This window comes from Rosa chinensis, chromosome 2, assembly GCF_002994745.2.
Source record: "Rosa chinensis cultivar Old Blush chromosome 2, RchiOBHm-V2, whole genome shotgun sequence".
Classification (NCBI taxonomy): domain Eukaryota; kingdom Viridiplantae; phylum Streptophyta; class Magnoliopsida; order Rosales; family Rosaceae; genus Rosa; species Rosa chinensis.
In genome coordinates this window covers 73383884-73400593 of record NC_037089.1, presented here as the reverse complement: position 1 = coordinate 73400593, position 16710 = coordinate 73383884, and the positions used below count along the sequence as shown (strand labels likewise).

At 36.5% G+C, this 16710-nt stretch overlaps 3 protein-coding genes across 12 annotated transcripts; 1 reads left to right on the top strand and 2 right to left on the bottom strand.

The window, feature by feature from the left end:
• Positions 1–821: 821 nt before the first annotated feature.
• On the top strand, positions 822–3730 carry LOC112187037 (putative MO25-like protein At5g47540). Its single transcript, XM_024325658.2, has 11 exons — positions 822–1096; positions 1478–1639; positions 1801–1919; positions 2004–2078; positions 2210–2303; positions 2400–2459; positions 2694–2762; positions 2912–3010; positions 3108–3152; positions 3240–3342; positions 3434–3730. The coding sequence occupies exons 1-11, from the start codon at positions 848–850 to the stop codon at positions 3556–3558; spliced, it is 1200 nt and encodes a 399-aa protein (XP_024181426.1). The 5' UTR covers positions 822–847; the 3' UTR covers positions 3559–3730.
• A 731-nt stretch (positions 3731–4461) lies between these two features.
• Positions 4462–10354, bottom strand: LOC112187033 (heterogeneous nuclear ribonucleoprotein 1). 9 transcript variants are annotated; one of them, XR_002930961.2, is made up of 7 exons: positions 10061–10353; positions 9825–9937; positions 9303–9529; positions 7762–8947; positions 7579–7675; positions 6741–6860; positions 4462–5025 (listed from the first exon to the last, which is right to left on the bottom strand). XR_002930961.2 is itself a non-coding variant. In XM_040514499.1 (5 exons), exons 3-5 carry the CDS (start codon positions 9522–9524, stop codon positions 5012–5014), a joined length of 1422 nt encoding a protein of 473 aa, XP_040370433.1. In that variant the 5' UTR covers positions 9525–9529; positions 9825–9937; positions 10026–10348; the 3' UTR covers positions 4462–5011. The 9 variants fall into 9 exon arrangements, 4 of the variants coding, with proteins under 4 accessions (XP_040370433.1, XP_024181419.1, XP_024181422.1 ...); XR_002930964.2 differs by lacking the exon at positions 6741–6860 and adding an exon at positions 6636–6740; XR_002930962.2 differs by lacking the exons at positions 6741–6860; positions 7579–7675 and adding an exon at positions 6636–6740 and having other exon boundaries at positions 10061–10354.
• A 3796-nt stretch (positions 10355–14150) lies between these two features.
• LOC112187035 (N-acetyltransferase 9-like protein) lies at positions 14151–16484 on the bottom strand. Of its 2 annotated transcripts, none has more exons than XM_024325656.2 (6): positions 16131–16484; positions 15780–15851; positions 15457–15544; positions 15143–15275; positions 14968–15006; positions 14151–14453 (listed from the first exon to the last, which is right to left on the bottom strand). In XM_024325656.2, the coding sequence occupies exons 1-6, from the start codon at positions 16318–16320 to the stop codon at positions 14364–14366; spliced, it is 612 nt and encodes a 203-aa protein (XP_024181424.1). In that variant the 5' UTR covers positions 16321–16484; the 3' UTR covers positions 14151–14363. The 2 variants fall into 2 exon arrangements, with proteins under 2 accessions (XP_024181424.1, XP_024181425.1); XM_024325657.1 differs by having other exon boundaries at positions 14351–14453; positions 15780–15846; positions 16131–16272.
• Positions 16485–16710: the final 226 nt, after the last annotated feature.

Below are 16710 nucleotides of genomic sequence, written 5' to 3'. Positions count from 1 at the left end.
GGGCAATAGACGTTTTGAATTGATGTAATCTCCTTGTTTTTTTTTTTCTGTAATCAAAGTTTTATTTGTCTAAATTTAGGGAGATTAGTTCTCATTCTGGCAACTGAAAGTCCTATTGGAAGGCAATACATGACTGATAGTCATCTATTAGGGGGCAGTACATGGCAGATAGTCGTCTATTGGGGGGAAATAGACGTCTATTAGGGGGTAATAGACTATTGGGGCAATAGACGTCTATTGGGGGCAAAAAAACTTTCCGGTGAATTTTCAGGAAATTCCAGTGGGCGGCAACCGGTGACCGGAATCAGGAGAAAGTTGACCAGATTCTTGCGGCCGGTGACCGGGCTCTGGCGAAGTCTCCCATAGTTTCTCTCTCTCTCTAAGTAACAAATGAGTGAGGGTAAAATGGTATTTAAAAAAAAATAAAAACAAAAAACAAAATCTTAATGGGATATTAGGGAAGACCTCCTTAGAGTGTTTTGGGTAAAAGAGGGAATTAAAAAAACTTAATAGGGTAAATAGGAAAAAAATCTCTAAAAATGGTGTAAATGGACAAAAACCCAATAATATATGCTCACTATTTTTGCTCTCCTCATCCGTTTTGTAATTTTACTGCTAGGTTGTTACCTTGTATTTACTATTTTCAGGTCCTAAAAAGCTGTAAAATCTATTTGTACTTTTCTCTACAGAATTGCCTTAAAGAATTGGGCCCCACAAATCTTTTTAAATATTCCACTTGTATGAATTCGATTGGCAAGTGGAACACACGCGTTTAAGCGGGAAAGTCCTTTTTTGGCGGTTGCTATATTTGTAACTAACAACTCTGCGTCATCCCGAAAAAACCGTTATGGATTCTGAAGCTCTATCTCAATCCCATATGTTGTTCCCATCTCTTCTCATAAACCCTAAATTGAGGTTCCGTCCCCAGAAACGCAGCAAATATGAAAGGTCTCTTTTGATAGTGAAATTGAAGATGAAGGGTCTTCTCAAGAAATCCAAGGCACGCAAGCCTTTGGAACTCGTCAAGCACACGCGCGAGCTTCTCATCTTCTTCAATGGCAACATGGAAGTCCGCGAGCAGAAACGCAAAGACAAGGCGAGTGTTCATTGTCACCATCATTTATTCACTTTAATTTCTTATTATTGTTTGCTTGGTTTTATTGGCGGTTGAAAAATTGAAGAGTAGGATGTTGAATTAATTTTAGGCAATGATGGATTTGATATAGAGTTTCATGAGATTTTGAAATTTGGGAGGTGTGGATTAGTTTCTGTTCTGAAATTTGATGAGTCTTTTTTTTTGTTTTTTGTTTTTTTTTTTTTTGAGTAAATGAGGTTTATTTGGAAATGAAATTCTGTAGCTGTAATTGTTTATGACATTGCAGATATACATATCCTACATGAATAAGTATCATGATATAGATTTTTACATAGATATATGGATTATGATGTAACTATTTTACTTTGAATATGGTTATAGATGGAAGAATTAACAAAATCAATGTTGGAGATAAGAACACTTCTGTATGGCGATGGTGAATCAGAGCCGAATAAAGACACTTGTGCACAGCTTACCCAGGAATTTTTCAAAGATGATACGTTCCGCCTTCTCATTGCTAGCCTTTCGAAGCTCAACCTTGAGGTAAGCAATAAGCATATCATTCGTCACTATGCATCTTCTTAAATGGAACATTTGCTTGTTGTCTGGCTGCTATTGTATATTAATTTGTGTACATAATTGTGTGGTTTGATAATTTGCGTTACTAGATTTGTGTTAACTTCTTTTAAACTGTATTGCTGCAGACTCGTAAAAACGCAACACATATTGTCGCAAATTTGCAAAGGCAACAGGTTCAATCGCGATTGATTGCTTCTGAGTATTTGGAAAAGAATATTGATCTTATAGATATTCTGATACCTGGGTAAGATCAATTTATTAGTACCGTTGACATAGTTATAAATGTGAATGGCTAGTGGTACCAAATTAGTTGGCTTGTTTGGTTCAGTTATGGAGACGGTGATATTGCTCTATCTTATGGTGCAATTTTAAGGGAATGCATTCGTCATCAGGTTGTTGCGAGGTAAAGCCTTCAATATGTACATCTCTAGATGAGTCAAGTTTGCGCTTTTGTATTCTGGAGGAGTCAGAGGTTCCATTCGTCATGAGTTGGTTATTATATGCCATATTATCTTCAACTGGTTTACTTCTCAGGTACGTCCTGGAATCAGACCACATGAAGAAGTTCTTCGATTATATACAACTTCCAAATTTTGAAATAGCATCGGATGCTGCAGCCACTTTCAAGGTTGAGAATGGTTTGATCATTATTCCAGATTGTAAAAACTAACAAAATCCACTATATTTGTGTACTAATTTTACTGTCATTGACATACTCGCACAGGAGCTTATGACCAGGCATAAGTCAACAGTTGCACAATTTTTGTCTAATAATTATGACTGGGTAAGATTCGCAATCTACATGAACTCTTCTGGTTATGGTGACTTTTACTCTATAACATAGTACTCCAGGCTATGGATAAAGATGATTTTAGATATTTAGGCCGTCAAGGTGTCTAAATGTGATGATTGAAACCCTCTGATAAGAATGATTTTAGACTTTTTCTTTTTGCATTTTGTAAAAATAGAATGATCATTGTCAATATCTGAATTGTTTCCCACTGTTGGCCGGCTGTAGTTTTTCCAAGAATATAATTCGCAGTTGCTGGAGTCTCAGAATTACATCACCAAACGGCAGGCTATCAAGGTAAGTATACATAGTTTTTGTGCCCCCGAGAGTCTTATTTATGTCATCCAATTTTCTGTAATATATTCATTGCTGAGATTTATTTTGCTAAAACAACAGGAATAGTTGTTCTGTTACACTGACGAGTACATCTTTGAACTTTGTTTCAGCTGTTAGGAAATATGTTACTGGATCGCTCAAACTCTGCTGTGATGGTTCGATACGTGTGCTCTTTGGATAACATGAGAATCCTAATGAACCTTCTCAGGGTATAGACTTGCTCTCACAGACACAGATGTGCATGCATTCTAACACATGCGGATGTTTAATTCCCTCTCTTTTTTTGTGCATACTACATGTTTGCAGGATCCAAACAAGACAATCCAATTGGAGACCTTTCATGTCTTCAAGGTTTGTGCAGAACGTACCAAAATTTTAGTATCGTAAAATGAAGCATTATACATCACAAGTCTGACTTCTTGTTTTGGTTATTTACAGCTATTTGTTGCAAATGAAAATAAGCCTCCTCAGATTGTTAATGTACTAGTAACAAATAGGAGCAAGCTTCTCCGTTTCTTTGGCAACTTCACCATTGAAAAAGGTACGAATTCTTCGTCTCCAAATCAACTTGAGTCCATCTTTTATCATCTGAACTCACTTTTTAAAATCAGACCATATGTACTTCGCTGCAGAGGATCAGCAGTTTGAAGCAGACAAAGTTGAACTTATGAAAGAGATTTCTATTCTTGAACCCAAGGATATTAAGGAATTTTCGTCAATCGTGAGCTTTAGAGAGAATTGTGAGATTCCATGTTGATTCTCTTTTTTTATATTAATTTTTCCTTTTGGGGTCCTAGAAACCAGTGATTTTGCAAATTTTTTTTTATCTCAAGAGTATGTAAAGAATCACTGTAAATGAAATGGAAGATGGAGCCTAGATATCTTATATACTTGTGTCTTTGTTGTTACCCAAAGCTCTCACAGCTCCTTTTGTTCTGATTCACCTACGCCACCTAAAATCAAACTCATTTTCTTATAAAGTAGTGAGCTTTATTTTGACTGCACTTAGCCGCAGAGCCAAAAAATTATACCTAGCTATAGTTTTGCACCCATGACTTATGGGCGCATTTGAGATCTTGTAAGCATATAATCACGATACACTTTCTTTTAACCAATTCTCCCTTCTTTTCTTTTCGATGAGATAACATTTTCTCCCATGAAGAAGAGGAATCACCCGCAACTGACACGCTTTTTAAACATGCATATTTCGAATCATGTTATCGGATTGTGTCAGAATTACTGGCCCTAATTAGAAGTTGAAAGTACACAGTTTTTGTTATAGATCACATCGTTTCTCTCTGGGTCATTTGTGTTCTTTTGATTTGTCTTGGGTTCATTCATTGCCCCTATCTTCGTATGATCATTTACACAACTTTTTTTGTGTGACTTCCAAGACTATTGGGCATCAAAAGGAAAACTTCTTGGACAGATTCTCACAGAGGGTATTGTTTCTTTATTCGATCTTATTTGTTTCTTTAGGCCTGAAAAAGCTTCACAGAAAATTAAACCAGATTTCAGGGGCTCTTGGACCTCCGAAAGACTAACTTAAGCATTCAAAATTCAGATTCTTAGACCTTTAGGCCAACAAAACTCTCGAAGATTGTTTTTCCTCTTTAATCAGAAAAGACCTCGACGACTAAGAATCGGAATATGCGAAAACTTATTCATGGGGTCCCTAGATGGGTAACCCTTAAATGTTTCACACTAGTAAATAAACTGTAATCTCAGGTACAAAAAGAAGAGAAAAAACAAACCAAATGATGGGATGAAAGAATAAGAAAAAACCATTCCCTGACCAGAACCCACGACTTTGCCAGAGATGTTACAGATGAAATTCTAAAGTAGAAGAAAGAAAATATATATCAGTCTATAACTTTTTGTTTTTTTGTTTTTTTTTTCTTTTTGGTATCGCCGCCTCACCGGAGATGCATGATACACTTCTGACTATATCCCGCAATCTGATTTTACATCTCACTCAAAGATCAAAACAAAAAAGCCTAAAAGGGTAACTCAAAACAAAAGCATTAACACAAAATCCATTTTAACTTCTATCTCTAACTTTAATCCTTCAAAACAGGCACTCCCAGTTAGCTCTTACTAACCAAATTTCTTTTACTGAGATATATGAATGAGGTAGGTTTGCAAAATTCACAATTCACCTGCTTCACCGGATTATCTTCACCTACTATGACGTGATATCAGAAATGATCCTAGGCAGCAATTCCTGGAAAGTAAAAAAACAGCTGTTAAGTATTAGCATATATGTACAGTGGCAAAAAGACAAAAGCATTATTATATCATAACTAATCAAGCGAGGAGCACACATATGTACATCAACTGGAATCCAGTTCCCACTTATCATCTTTCTGAGTACAATACAGCATAGAGCTGTCTAGAATTACCAGCAGCTTCCTTAGGATCAAATCTACAACAATAACTTCCCTTAAAGTTTATGCCATGAAATATAAATATTTTTCTGACACCAAAAGTTACGTCGCCAGTAGCCATCAGCCATATGCTGGGCTATATCCTTATAATTTAGAATTATTGAGAAAACTTTCAAACATTCCAGGTAAATCCTAAATAACACAAAATATCACTAAAACTAGATCGACTATCTCATCTGAGAGCCAATGCTAATAACACCATACTTTCTCTTTCAACATTGTATTAAACAAGCAATACGCAGCCAGTAAAGTATAATATGACATTTGTTCAATATGGAAATGATGTATAACAAGTCAGACCTCAGATTTGAAGATATTGTAAGCATCATGAACATAAGATTTAAATGAATGACTGAATTCTCTGTCCCTCTAGTTCATTTATTACTCCTCCTTTCATACACTGTCCTTAATCGCTGAACTTGAATAGCTAAATATGTATCCCCATTCCCCATACTATTTAGCCACTATATCTTCTCTCTCCACCTCAGGCCCAAGATAGGTCATTTGTGTTACTTAGATTATCAGACTAAGGTCCTATAAAGTATAAAGAGTTTATGGAAAGGTCAAACCGAGGAAACAGATGCAATTTGGTAGGACATGCATACAAAGACAAGAACAAAAATATTGTCACTATGAGAGAAACACAACCAGACATGAGATATCATGCAGGTGAAGCATAGGCCAAGCACATATTAACCATAGGCCAAGCAGAAACTGTCTGAAGACCAAAAGTCTTCCTCTCGGACTTCTTTAAATTTCTACATTTCTAAACCAATTGACAAGACATGGAAAAGAAAAGAAAATATAAAAAAAAAAAACAAAAAAACAGAGGTATATCTCAGAGCATCACATTAAACACTACAGTCAACTTCAACGCAACAGTTGATTATACTTCATTGCTTTACAGTTTATTATACTTCAAACTTATAAACATAAGCTGAACTTCTTCTTTTTTCCTTTTGTTGTGCATTTATGAACATCAAAGCCACGTTTCCCTAATAAAGATATCTGAAGCGGAGAAGGAAAAAAGCTACATTTTACTATGAAAGCAATGATTAGAATTCTGCAAGAGGGATATACTTGATATGTCAACCATTAAGGACCAGTGATACAACATTCTGGTTTTGTTTTTTAGATTCTTTTTAGTTCGAAAGACACAGAGGAAAGAGAAGACGGTCTCTTTTCTCCCTCTTCTCTTACATTTCCTTCCAAATTCTATACTACAACTTGAAAGCACAACTAAAAATGTTATGACACGGGCCAACATAAGACCAAAACCACAGTTTTATGAAACAAGACACATACACCCATGTGCAAATGCGCACACACCGAGGCAGAGAGAAAGAGACAAAGAGGGAGTAGTTCAAAATCTACAACAGTCATAAACCTGAGAGAACTCGAACATCTGCTGAGACAACATTTCAAGAAAGTAATCTCAATCCAAGGCAATACCAAATTACCAATCAAGGAGCAGAAGATTATTTGACATTACCTACACAAGAAAGGAGAGATCCCATAAAGCTCTTTTTTTAGTTCCTCTTTTGTCAGAAGACCCGATTATATCCCATCAATACCATATACAATGTAAATATGAACAATTTTCTCTACGCCCCTGCACAATCGATTCCCATTCGGGCATCATCCTCTAGATTACCAAGATGTTACTAGGCATGAATAGTTAAGTATGCAAGAAGGTCACAGGCTATCACAAACTTCCAGTAATACCAACAAAGCCAATTAAAAGATTTAACCAACATTACAACATTGAAAGTGTCTTCATATAATATCTTGAAAGTTAAAAGCAACCATCTTTCGGTTTTTTTTTTCATCCATTTAATAATAAAGAATAACGAGAATACAAAGTAGAGAAGGAAGCACAAAGTATAGAAGAATCCAGGTAGCCATGTAACAATCAAATTCCAACTAATGTGTAAACATAACTTCCTTTGAAGGAAGGAGATGATGTGTTGTAGTCAATTTAATCGATGGGATAAAGGATTTCATGAGTTCAGCTTCATGAATTGAGATGAAGACAATCTTCACAGAAACACAATTGTGCTTGACTAAATCCATGTAGCCACTAACTATACCCCAATCACCCAATTCAAGTTAATTGAACTATGCAACAGACTGCAGAGCTTAACAATAGCATTACCTATTTTTCTTATATAGCTACAGTTAATTCTGTAATACAAAGACCCCTAACCCGGAAAACAGATTTCATGAAGTATTTCTACGAAGCAATGTTAAAAATTAGTTCAGGCATGTGGATGCATTGAAGAGACAGCAAAATAAAGCTAGTTCAAGAAAAGGGTGACACAAAGTTTTACCAATATCAAATGCAAAACTTTAAACCATGTATCTCAGAAGGAGGACGTTGTTTATAGACATCCATTATTCCGTCCCAAATTATTTAAACGAAGTACCCTACATTTCAAAAAAAAAAAAAAAAAAAAGAATAACTCAAAATAGGAAACAGTAGTTTCACTAAATATTAACAAAGTGGCTCTTACCTGTATTCGGCTGTCTCTTATTAACACTATAACCACCAACATAACCAGGAGAACTTTTAGCTGAAACATCAGAAGCTGCACTGCCAAGCCCATACCCAAAGGGGCCAGACCCATCTCGCTCAGAATTTGATGATCTCCAAGTAGGATCTCCGTACACTGAACCACTACTGTAGAAGTCAGTAAAGGAGCCCTCAAAACCACCATTTGATGCAGCAAAAGAAGATGTAGGGCCCACAGTTGCACCACTGTTTCTTCCATACCCTCCGGTTCCCAAGCCATAACTGTTATCACCAGCTCCATAGCCAAGTGTCCCACTATTGTTAGAGACATTATTTCCTCCACCTTGAGGTGAAATTGCTGAAGAACGCCAATTAACTCCAGCATTGCCAAATGTACTTCCTCCAATGCTACCACTTCCTGAACCCATGTAAGCACTGGAATTTGCAGAATTTGTATTAAGACCCCCATTACCCCACAAATTCCGAGTCACTGAGCTAAAAAAGGATGAGCTTCCTCCATTATTACCATCATATCCAATGGGATTGCTAAACCTATTTGAATTATTGATATAATAAGGGCTCAATCCCCGTCCATAGCTCACATTATTATTAAAATTTGCATTTCCTCCAAAACTTGGGCTCAACCCTGGCTCAAAGTTCATTCCCATTCCATAACCAGAACCAAATGGAGGAAATCCACTTCGACCACCAGCAACTGGACTGAACCTACCAAGTCCATAACCTCCAACCGTACTTGGATTATACCCCTGAGTATAGCCAGTAAGGAAGTTATTGACCCTACTCAGACCATAATTGTATCCACCAAGAGGGCTGCGACTGGGACCGGGTGATAACTCTTTTGGAACTGCACGCTTGACCTCAACCATCTTCCCATTCAGTTCATGAAATGTCTTTAGCAAAACCTTGTCCACTGCTTCCTCTGAATCATAAGTGATGAATCCGAAGCCTCTCGGCCTCTGGGTGTTGTGATCATACATCACCACAACATCTGTAATTGTCCCAAACTGTTCAAAGTACTTCTTGAAGTCACCCTCTGTAACAGTAGATGCTAAACCTCCAACAAATATTTTTCTTGTGCGTCCTGGACCTGGAGAACCATGGATGCTGCCACTGTTTCTACTCAAAGTGTTCTGGTCATCCCTGGGAACAGCCTTTTTTGCCTCCACCTGAGAATAGAGAACGCAGTCATAAAGACAGAATCAAACTATAACAGATCCACATATCAATGATCAACTTAGAAGGATAAATTACTGCACAAAAGTGATCTTGAAAAATATAAGAGTATAAGAAGCATGATTTACTTTTGCCTGATTTGAAATTTACTTGAATACAGAACCACACAGTAAAAGACTTCCTGCAATTACAATTTCATACCCGTGACTCCTATAAGAGATTGAATTTCACTTTATATTTCATGCGAGTTAAACAGAAAAGCTTAATGATGCCCGGCTATGGCTTAAAATTTTATCACACAATTGAAGGATAAGAATACATTCATTGAAAACAAAGTATCTTGATTACCATTCTTCCATCAATGTTGTGCTTTTCCATTATGACAGTGTCTGCTACTGCTGGGTCTGCAAAAACTACAAAACCAAATCCACGAGCACGTCCTGTGGTCCGATCCTTCATGATCACTGCTTCTACCACCTCCCCAAAAGCACTGAAATACTCTTTGAGACGCTCTTCATTTGTGTCCCAAGATATGCCACCAATGAATAACTTGCCACTATCGGATTGCATTTTTCCTGGAAGTAACATGAATTCAATCTTAGAAAATCTGCAAATGCAAATCACTCCCGACTCAAACAAAGAACCAATCTTTATCAAAAATCTCAAACCCAATTCAGAAAAGAAGGGGTCTTATTCACGGATCCAAAACAATTGCTCACGAAGCAGTAAACTAAAACAATTCCCAATCAAATCTCAAAACAACACCCTCAGCTGAAACAAAACCTGTATTTTGATCCACAATCAAACATCCACCTAATCAAAACCAAATGCAGGCAATTACATAAATCAGCCAACTAGAAAGAACAGTACCTTTTGCTAAAATGTCTCAAACAAACACACAGATTCAAACAAGTAATCCTGGATTCAATTTAGTGATATCCGATCCTTCACCGATCAAACACTGGACGCACAATTCAGCACACCTATCAAAAATCCAGAAAGTTTTCCAATCAGAAAAACTCCCAGGATCCAAATCCACACCCAACACAAAGGAAAAAAAAAAAAAAAAACCTCAAAAACCCAAATCAGATTCCCACCAGACGCACCGATTAACGAAAACCCAGATGCCAAACCTTGAAGAAAATTAAGATCTGAGAGGAGGCACTGTAACAATAAGAACAGAGGGCATGTTCAACCTCCTCTCCATATATGCCCCCCTCCAAAACTTTGTATTGGTTGTTTCAATGGTGTAAATTTGATTACCAAATGCAAATTCAGTTACCTAACAGATGAGTGAGGGATTGAAAAAACAAAGAATGTGTATTTCTAGAGAGAGAAACACAAGTAGAGAGAGAAAGAGAAGGTAATTGGAGAGGTCTGATAGGAATATATAGGCACTCTGTAAATGGGAAGATGAAGATTTCACCTCTTTTTTTTTATTTTAATTTCTTTTCTTTTTTTCTTTCTTGAATTTGATTTGAAATTTTATAGAAAAGTCAGCCCAATCCAAATTTATGAAAAAGAAATCAGAGAAATTTGCTTCTGATAAAATGAGCAGGGATTACTTGTCCTCTGCCTCGCCGTTCATTCCTTATATACTTCACCCTCATATGACACTCTACGGTGTTACTCATTTGCCCCAGCCTTGCATGAAGCTCAAACCCACGTACTGATGGGCCCAAGCACTTGCCATCCGTCTTTGATTTTCATGACTTTCATAAGAACAGAAAAGATTCAAATTTAGAACCTCGTATATAGAAATAAACATCAACATTCGTGTGACCGTAAGAATTACATTACTTAACATCATTTTCAATTCTCACAAAACATGTGGTTTTTGCTTTGCAAGTGACTAAACTCCCTCTCATTGAAACTTCAACACTACTTTCTTTATCAATGAAGACACGTTGAGAAACAACATCAGCTTCATTGTGTATGGATTGGACAAGCTTACTTTTAAAGGCCTGGTCTATATGAGGGTGTGTTACTCCCCTCCCTCACTCACTTGGTGTTGGATTTTCAGGAGGAAGAAGCTCAATGTGGGTTCGAAGCATATCACTTGCATCTTGAATTCGTCACCTTTATCTTTTGCTATGCAATTTCAAAAATTTTGTTAATGCTGTGTGACGATTTCACTTATATTTAACTTAATAAAATTTAGATAATTTGATAATAAGCTTTGGCTGAAATATTTAACTAGTGTACAAATTAAGTCTATCCCCCTTACTTTTCTTTTTTAATGGAGCCTATCCCTTACTTGAGTGAATGAAACTCTCTTTTTCCTAAAAGTAAATGTATGTTATTTTAATTTGCTTTCTGTATAGAACAAGGTCAATTTAACAACACTACACACCCTTTGATCTTTCATATTCTAATATTTATTGTTTTTCTTTTTCTAATTACATTAGCTTCCGGTCCACCTCCATGACCAAATCTGTTCACCGCCGCTGCCATTGAGCTTCAAACTTTTTGTTTATTTTTTCATATGCCATCCAACTTTTTTAATTAAAATTATTCAATATCCTTCTAAAACAAGTCGAAGCTACAGTAAAATTTGTAATAAACATCGTTCAAAAAGGTGGAGTCAGCAACATGGAGTTGGTAATAGCTATCATTTACTATTTCATATGCTCGTGTGGTCATTCAAATACCAGCTATTACATTTTACATTTCACACATTTTAAAATATTTCAGAAAGCACATAAACACTGGCTATCACACTATATACACAAATCGCCTTTTTGATATGCCCTTTTGCAAATACAAATGGTTGGCAACCATTTGTTTGAAATTTTGGCCATGAATATTCTTCTCTTCTCCCCTCTGTGATTGGCTTAAGCTTAAAAACAAGTAATTTCAGTCAACCAAAATAATTCACGATTTGTTTATTTATTACTTTTCATTTACCGCCATCCCCATCCTTTACCAAACCGGCAAGGAGTAGTAGCACCAACCAGCTATATTAAGGAAGGGTAAAAGTGGAACTAAAAAAAAAAAAACAGAAGAAGATTGAGTGTCAGTAAATGTGTCTGAACACTCACTCTCATTCTCCCATGTATCATGATTTAACTGTAGTTTTAGGACCATCCATAAATATATGGAATTCCTCTAAAAAAAATAAAAAAAACTGTTAGTTTTGGATGCGTCACATTCACAAAGAAAGTAATTTAATTTTTGGCAGTTAATTAATTCAATTAAAATTTGGACCATATATGGAAGGAATATGAGTAGCAATCAGCATCTTTCTTCGTGCTCTCCACGAAAGGGACTTTGCCCTTTACAGACAGTATCATACATTTTTCACATAACTGCTAGTTTCGCTTTTTTTGTTTTTGCACATTTTCTTTCTGACCACTCTGCCCTTGTCCCTTGACTTGGAATCTACGCAAGTGGAGTTACTACGGGGGTGAACATCCGAACAGCACCCGTTGGTTTTAGTTCGGTTCGGACAGCGCGCGGTTAGACTTCTCGGCGAAATACGTACATAAGAACCGAGCATGCGAGGTGAAGCCAAATTACATCGAAATATATTTGGATATAGTTCAGATTTGGTTGGATGTACCCAAATCTGGCTATATATATATATATATATCCAGCTCGCTCTCGTTGGACTTGTTGGATTTTGTATTGGTTAGCGTATGCATTGGTCATTCAATTCCGAAGGAAGATCAATATGAAGATGTCGGTTTGATGGTACCCAAAAAACGACTCGCGTTTCAACCTCGACTATTTCTCTATTTGATCAGGAAGAAAAGAAGAAGACCAAAAAAAAAAAAAAACAGGCAACTGTAGTTTGGTCGTTTTCTCGAGATGTTTGAATTGGTATTAGGTTGGAAAAGAATTGCATTAGTAGAAAACAAGACAAAAGTACCGAACTCACGGGAAAGAAAGACTTGGACTTTTAAGGAAAGACAGAGAACATACAGTCTCAGATTAGTTTCATCCTACCTGTCGTAAACTGGCTGGTTGAACCAGTGAACCAACTCTTGACCCCAACCAGCCTGCATTTCAATGATGAGATCATTACTCATCTTACAATACCTATAGGATCCAAATTTCTAACAAACAACTCAAGTTTCTATGGGATTAATACTACTGTTGCTTTTCGTAATTCGAACGGAAGCATGAACCAGTGACACGATGACTAGAACCAGTGACAACCCTTTAATGCAACCAAGAGCTCAGCTTAAAGATGAATATGCCAATCGAGAGACTGTCTTTGCTGTTTCTTGGTCCGTTAGATGGTGACACTACAGTCAATCATGTCCAGCAGGCTCAGAACTCAGTTGGAAACAATGTCCCTCAGACTCACCCGACTTATGGGCCAAATACTGAATCAAGCAATTTTCTGACAGGCAGGGGTGTGCAAAACTTGATACAAACAAGCCAAAACCGACCGATAAATATGGTTTGGATAACGTTTTTTAAAGTTAAAAATTGAAAATCAATTTAATACCGCATAACCCAAACCGACCAATATGTTTGAAATATAAGAGAAATTTTTATTTTTTATATATACTCATAATAAATATATATTTATTTGTCCAGTTTGTTCTAAGTAAGTTAAAAATTTTTAGTTATAACTTTATTCTCAAATGATATACTGTCATATTGAATTCAAGACCCAAAGGCCTAAAATATATACTAACAATCGCTACAATTTTTTTTATTCTCTCACATCACATCTCTGATCTCGCAATCTCTCATTCTTTGACTTTAATACTATCATATTAAGCTAATACTAATGGCTAAGTCATTAAATAAGTGAATCACTTTGAATCTAATTTATATTTTAGTTTTTGACTATATGTTTTGGATTTTAATTATTGAATTTTAAATTTAGATAATTTAACATAACTTCAATTATTGAGATCTCAGAATTTTTTCATAAATAGCATGTTGATATTATATAGGTGAAAACCGCCTAACCAACCGAACCAAACCATCTTTAATTGGATTGGATTACACCAAAATGCCTAAACCGCTCACTTTGGCATAGAGACGGTTTGGAGCCAAAACCGATCCCTACTGACAGGATAGGAACTAAAGGATTCGAGAACTTTGTTGACTCTATCGAGTCAAGAAGAGTCTATTATATTGCTAAACACCAAAAGGTTTTACCAAATACAATAAAATGTGACTAGATTCTCCAGATGATAAGACAATTACAACAATAGCAAACAGGACCAGCAGAAGTAAGGAAATAAGTAAATTAAAAAAGGGTGAAAATGGATAGGAGAAGTAACAGACCAGTTAGATTGATCTTCAATATGGCATTACGTGTTAGTTTAGCTCTAATGTTTATGTGTAGCCTGTTCAGTCTAGCAACCTCAAACCCTTTTGGCATACAAAGCACTAGGGTGACAGTTGATTTGATAATGATATGGGAAAGTAACCTGAATAAGTAGGTTATTGACAGTTGGTATGCATAACCAAGCTACCCATCAAATGCAGTAGCTCCTCATGCTTGGCCTTTGTTACATTTAGCTCCAATGTCACCTATATGTCCAGAAAATATGTTAAAATGGATAGACGGAGCTCCAAGACTGAATTAGTTTACAAAATTAACCAAACCGGTAAGAAGTTCTTCTCTTCCAGGACATTTTCCACTCTTGCAGATTTTACAGAAATCAGACAAAAACCAATTGCTAAAATTATCAAATACAAATTTGGGGAGAGAGACTTTGATGACCAGAAATTGATACAACTTCACCCCTATACTCTATATGGTTCGTATTCACTTCACAACAGATACCAGGCCTTCTGAACAACACAAAGCTATTAACAAAGTTTTAATTGTGAAGCAACTGTATAAGATGTCCACTATTGCATTATCGGAGCCACTCCAAGGTTAGAATTGAAGTAAGAGTATTAACATGAGTATTCCCTTAACAATCCCAAGACAAGAGAATTAGCAGCTCCTAAGTCCACACAGACATCCCTCCAAACAACAAAAGAGTTGCAGACCAACTAAAAGCCAGTGCACATTTGTCAAGAAAAAAATTCGGCTCACCTCTTTGAAGATTTCACTACGAGAAGTCTCCTCAAATCCCTACACCAACCATATGCGAGTTTAGTCAACCTTTCGGAAAAACAAGTGCAAGTCTATTTAAGTATTTAATATTTATACTAGGATAGGATAACATTGCATCACAATTTGTAGGTGTTTGAGAGAGACAGAGAAATACCAATTTCTGGAACAAGCTAAGAGATGCAACATTTGATTCTCCAATTTTAACACGGAAGATGTGAATTCCCAAATTCAAAACTGCAAATGCCATCATCATCAAGACAGATTCCCTCCCATGTCCTTTACCACGACTATGCTAGCAAGAGCAAGATGTTCAAAAATTAGATCAAGATGGAAGACATATAATTTCAAAAGTAAATTTAAGCAAGTACTGTATAGTTATACATTTCAGATGTTGACATTGATTCAAATAAGCATCCACAATTATAAGGAAGGGGGATTGGCGATAAGTCAAGAACTTCAGACAGGTACCTTTTGGGTTCAGCTATCATTATTTCAACCTCTCCCAATTGGGGATCATCCAGGTCATTCATATATAAATTCACATCACCTACCATGGCTGGCAAAGAGCGCACCGTTACTCACTCATAAATCAAAATGCAAAACAAAATCCAGCGTGCAAGAAAGCTAATCACAAATCTATAAGATGTTTACAGCTACAACCACACAACTCATTGGACAACATTTTCTCTCTTTGCTTTTCATTTGAGGCCTTGAGCTTCTAATACATAAGAAGTAACAAACATGCACTAGGTAGTAGTAATTTCATGAAAAAGCGATAAACTTTAGCTAACCTTCCACATGGGCCTCTCCGTGTTTGAACTCTCCCACAACCAATTGCTTATCTAACACAATGAAAGTCTGCTCTGCAAAAACCAAGTTCAACACTTTAATCATTCATCAGACCAGAAATATAACAAGTTAACAATGCAATCATACATATAATCCTCAATCATTAATCCAGCTTAACACCCTTTTCACTATTGTCCCGAAAGATCAAAACTTTACTAACCCAACATTGGATTCTGAACTTTTGTACCAAAACCAAGATGACCCAGTTCAGTAATTGTTATTGAAAATAGAAATGAATCCGAAGACCCAGAAAACGAGAGAGAGAGAGAGAGAGAGAGAGAGAGAGAGGTAACTGTTGGGGTCTTGGGTCCAGGTGAGCTGCATCTGGTATTCCTGGTCGAGAGTGAGGGGCTCAGAGCCGGTGGCTTGAAGCAGAGCTGGGTCTTGCATCCACTCATGGTATTTGGGAACATGTTGTTTCATGTAAGGGACAAGTATCACTTTCCCTCCTTCCAAGCTCACACTCTCCTTCTCTTTCTCCATCTTCCTTTCCTCTCTGCGTTTTAGACGTGTTTCCCTAATTCTCTTGCACAAATTCGCGCACACAGTCGATGAATCAAAGATATCAATAACGAAACGACGTCGTTCGGAGAAATGGTGGCAATCAAAACCCTTTATGAACACTAGTTTTTTTTGTTTGTAACAACTGTTTTACTAGTTGCTCTAAAAAGTCTTGTGAACACTTAAGGAAGATATACACAGTGTGTCAGTGTTATACAAATGATTATATCGAGAATTTTATACCATGGAATGTTCTTTCTGGCTATTTGCCATAAGAGATGGTTTGTGTCACAACTCACAAACCTAGCTTGATTTGATGGTGAGTATGGGTGCAACATAAGTTGTTAATTGCACTATAGACACATGAAACAT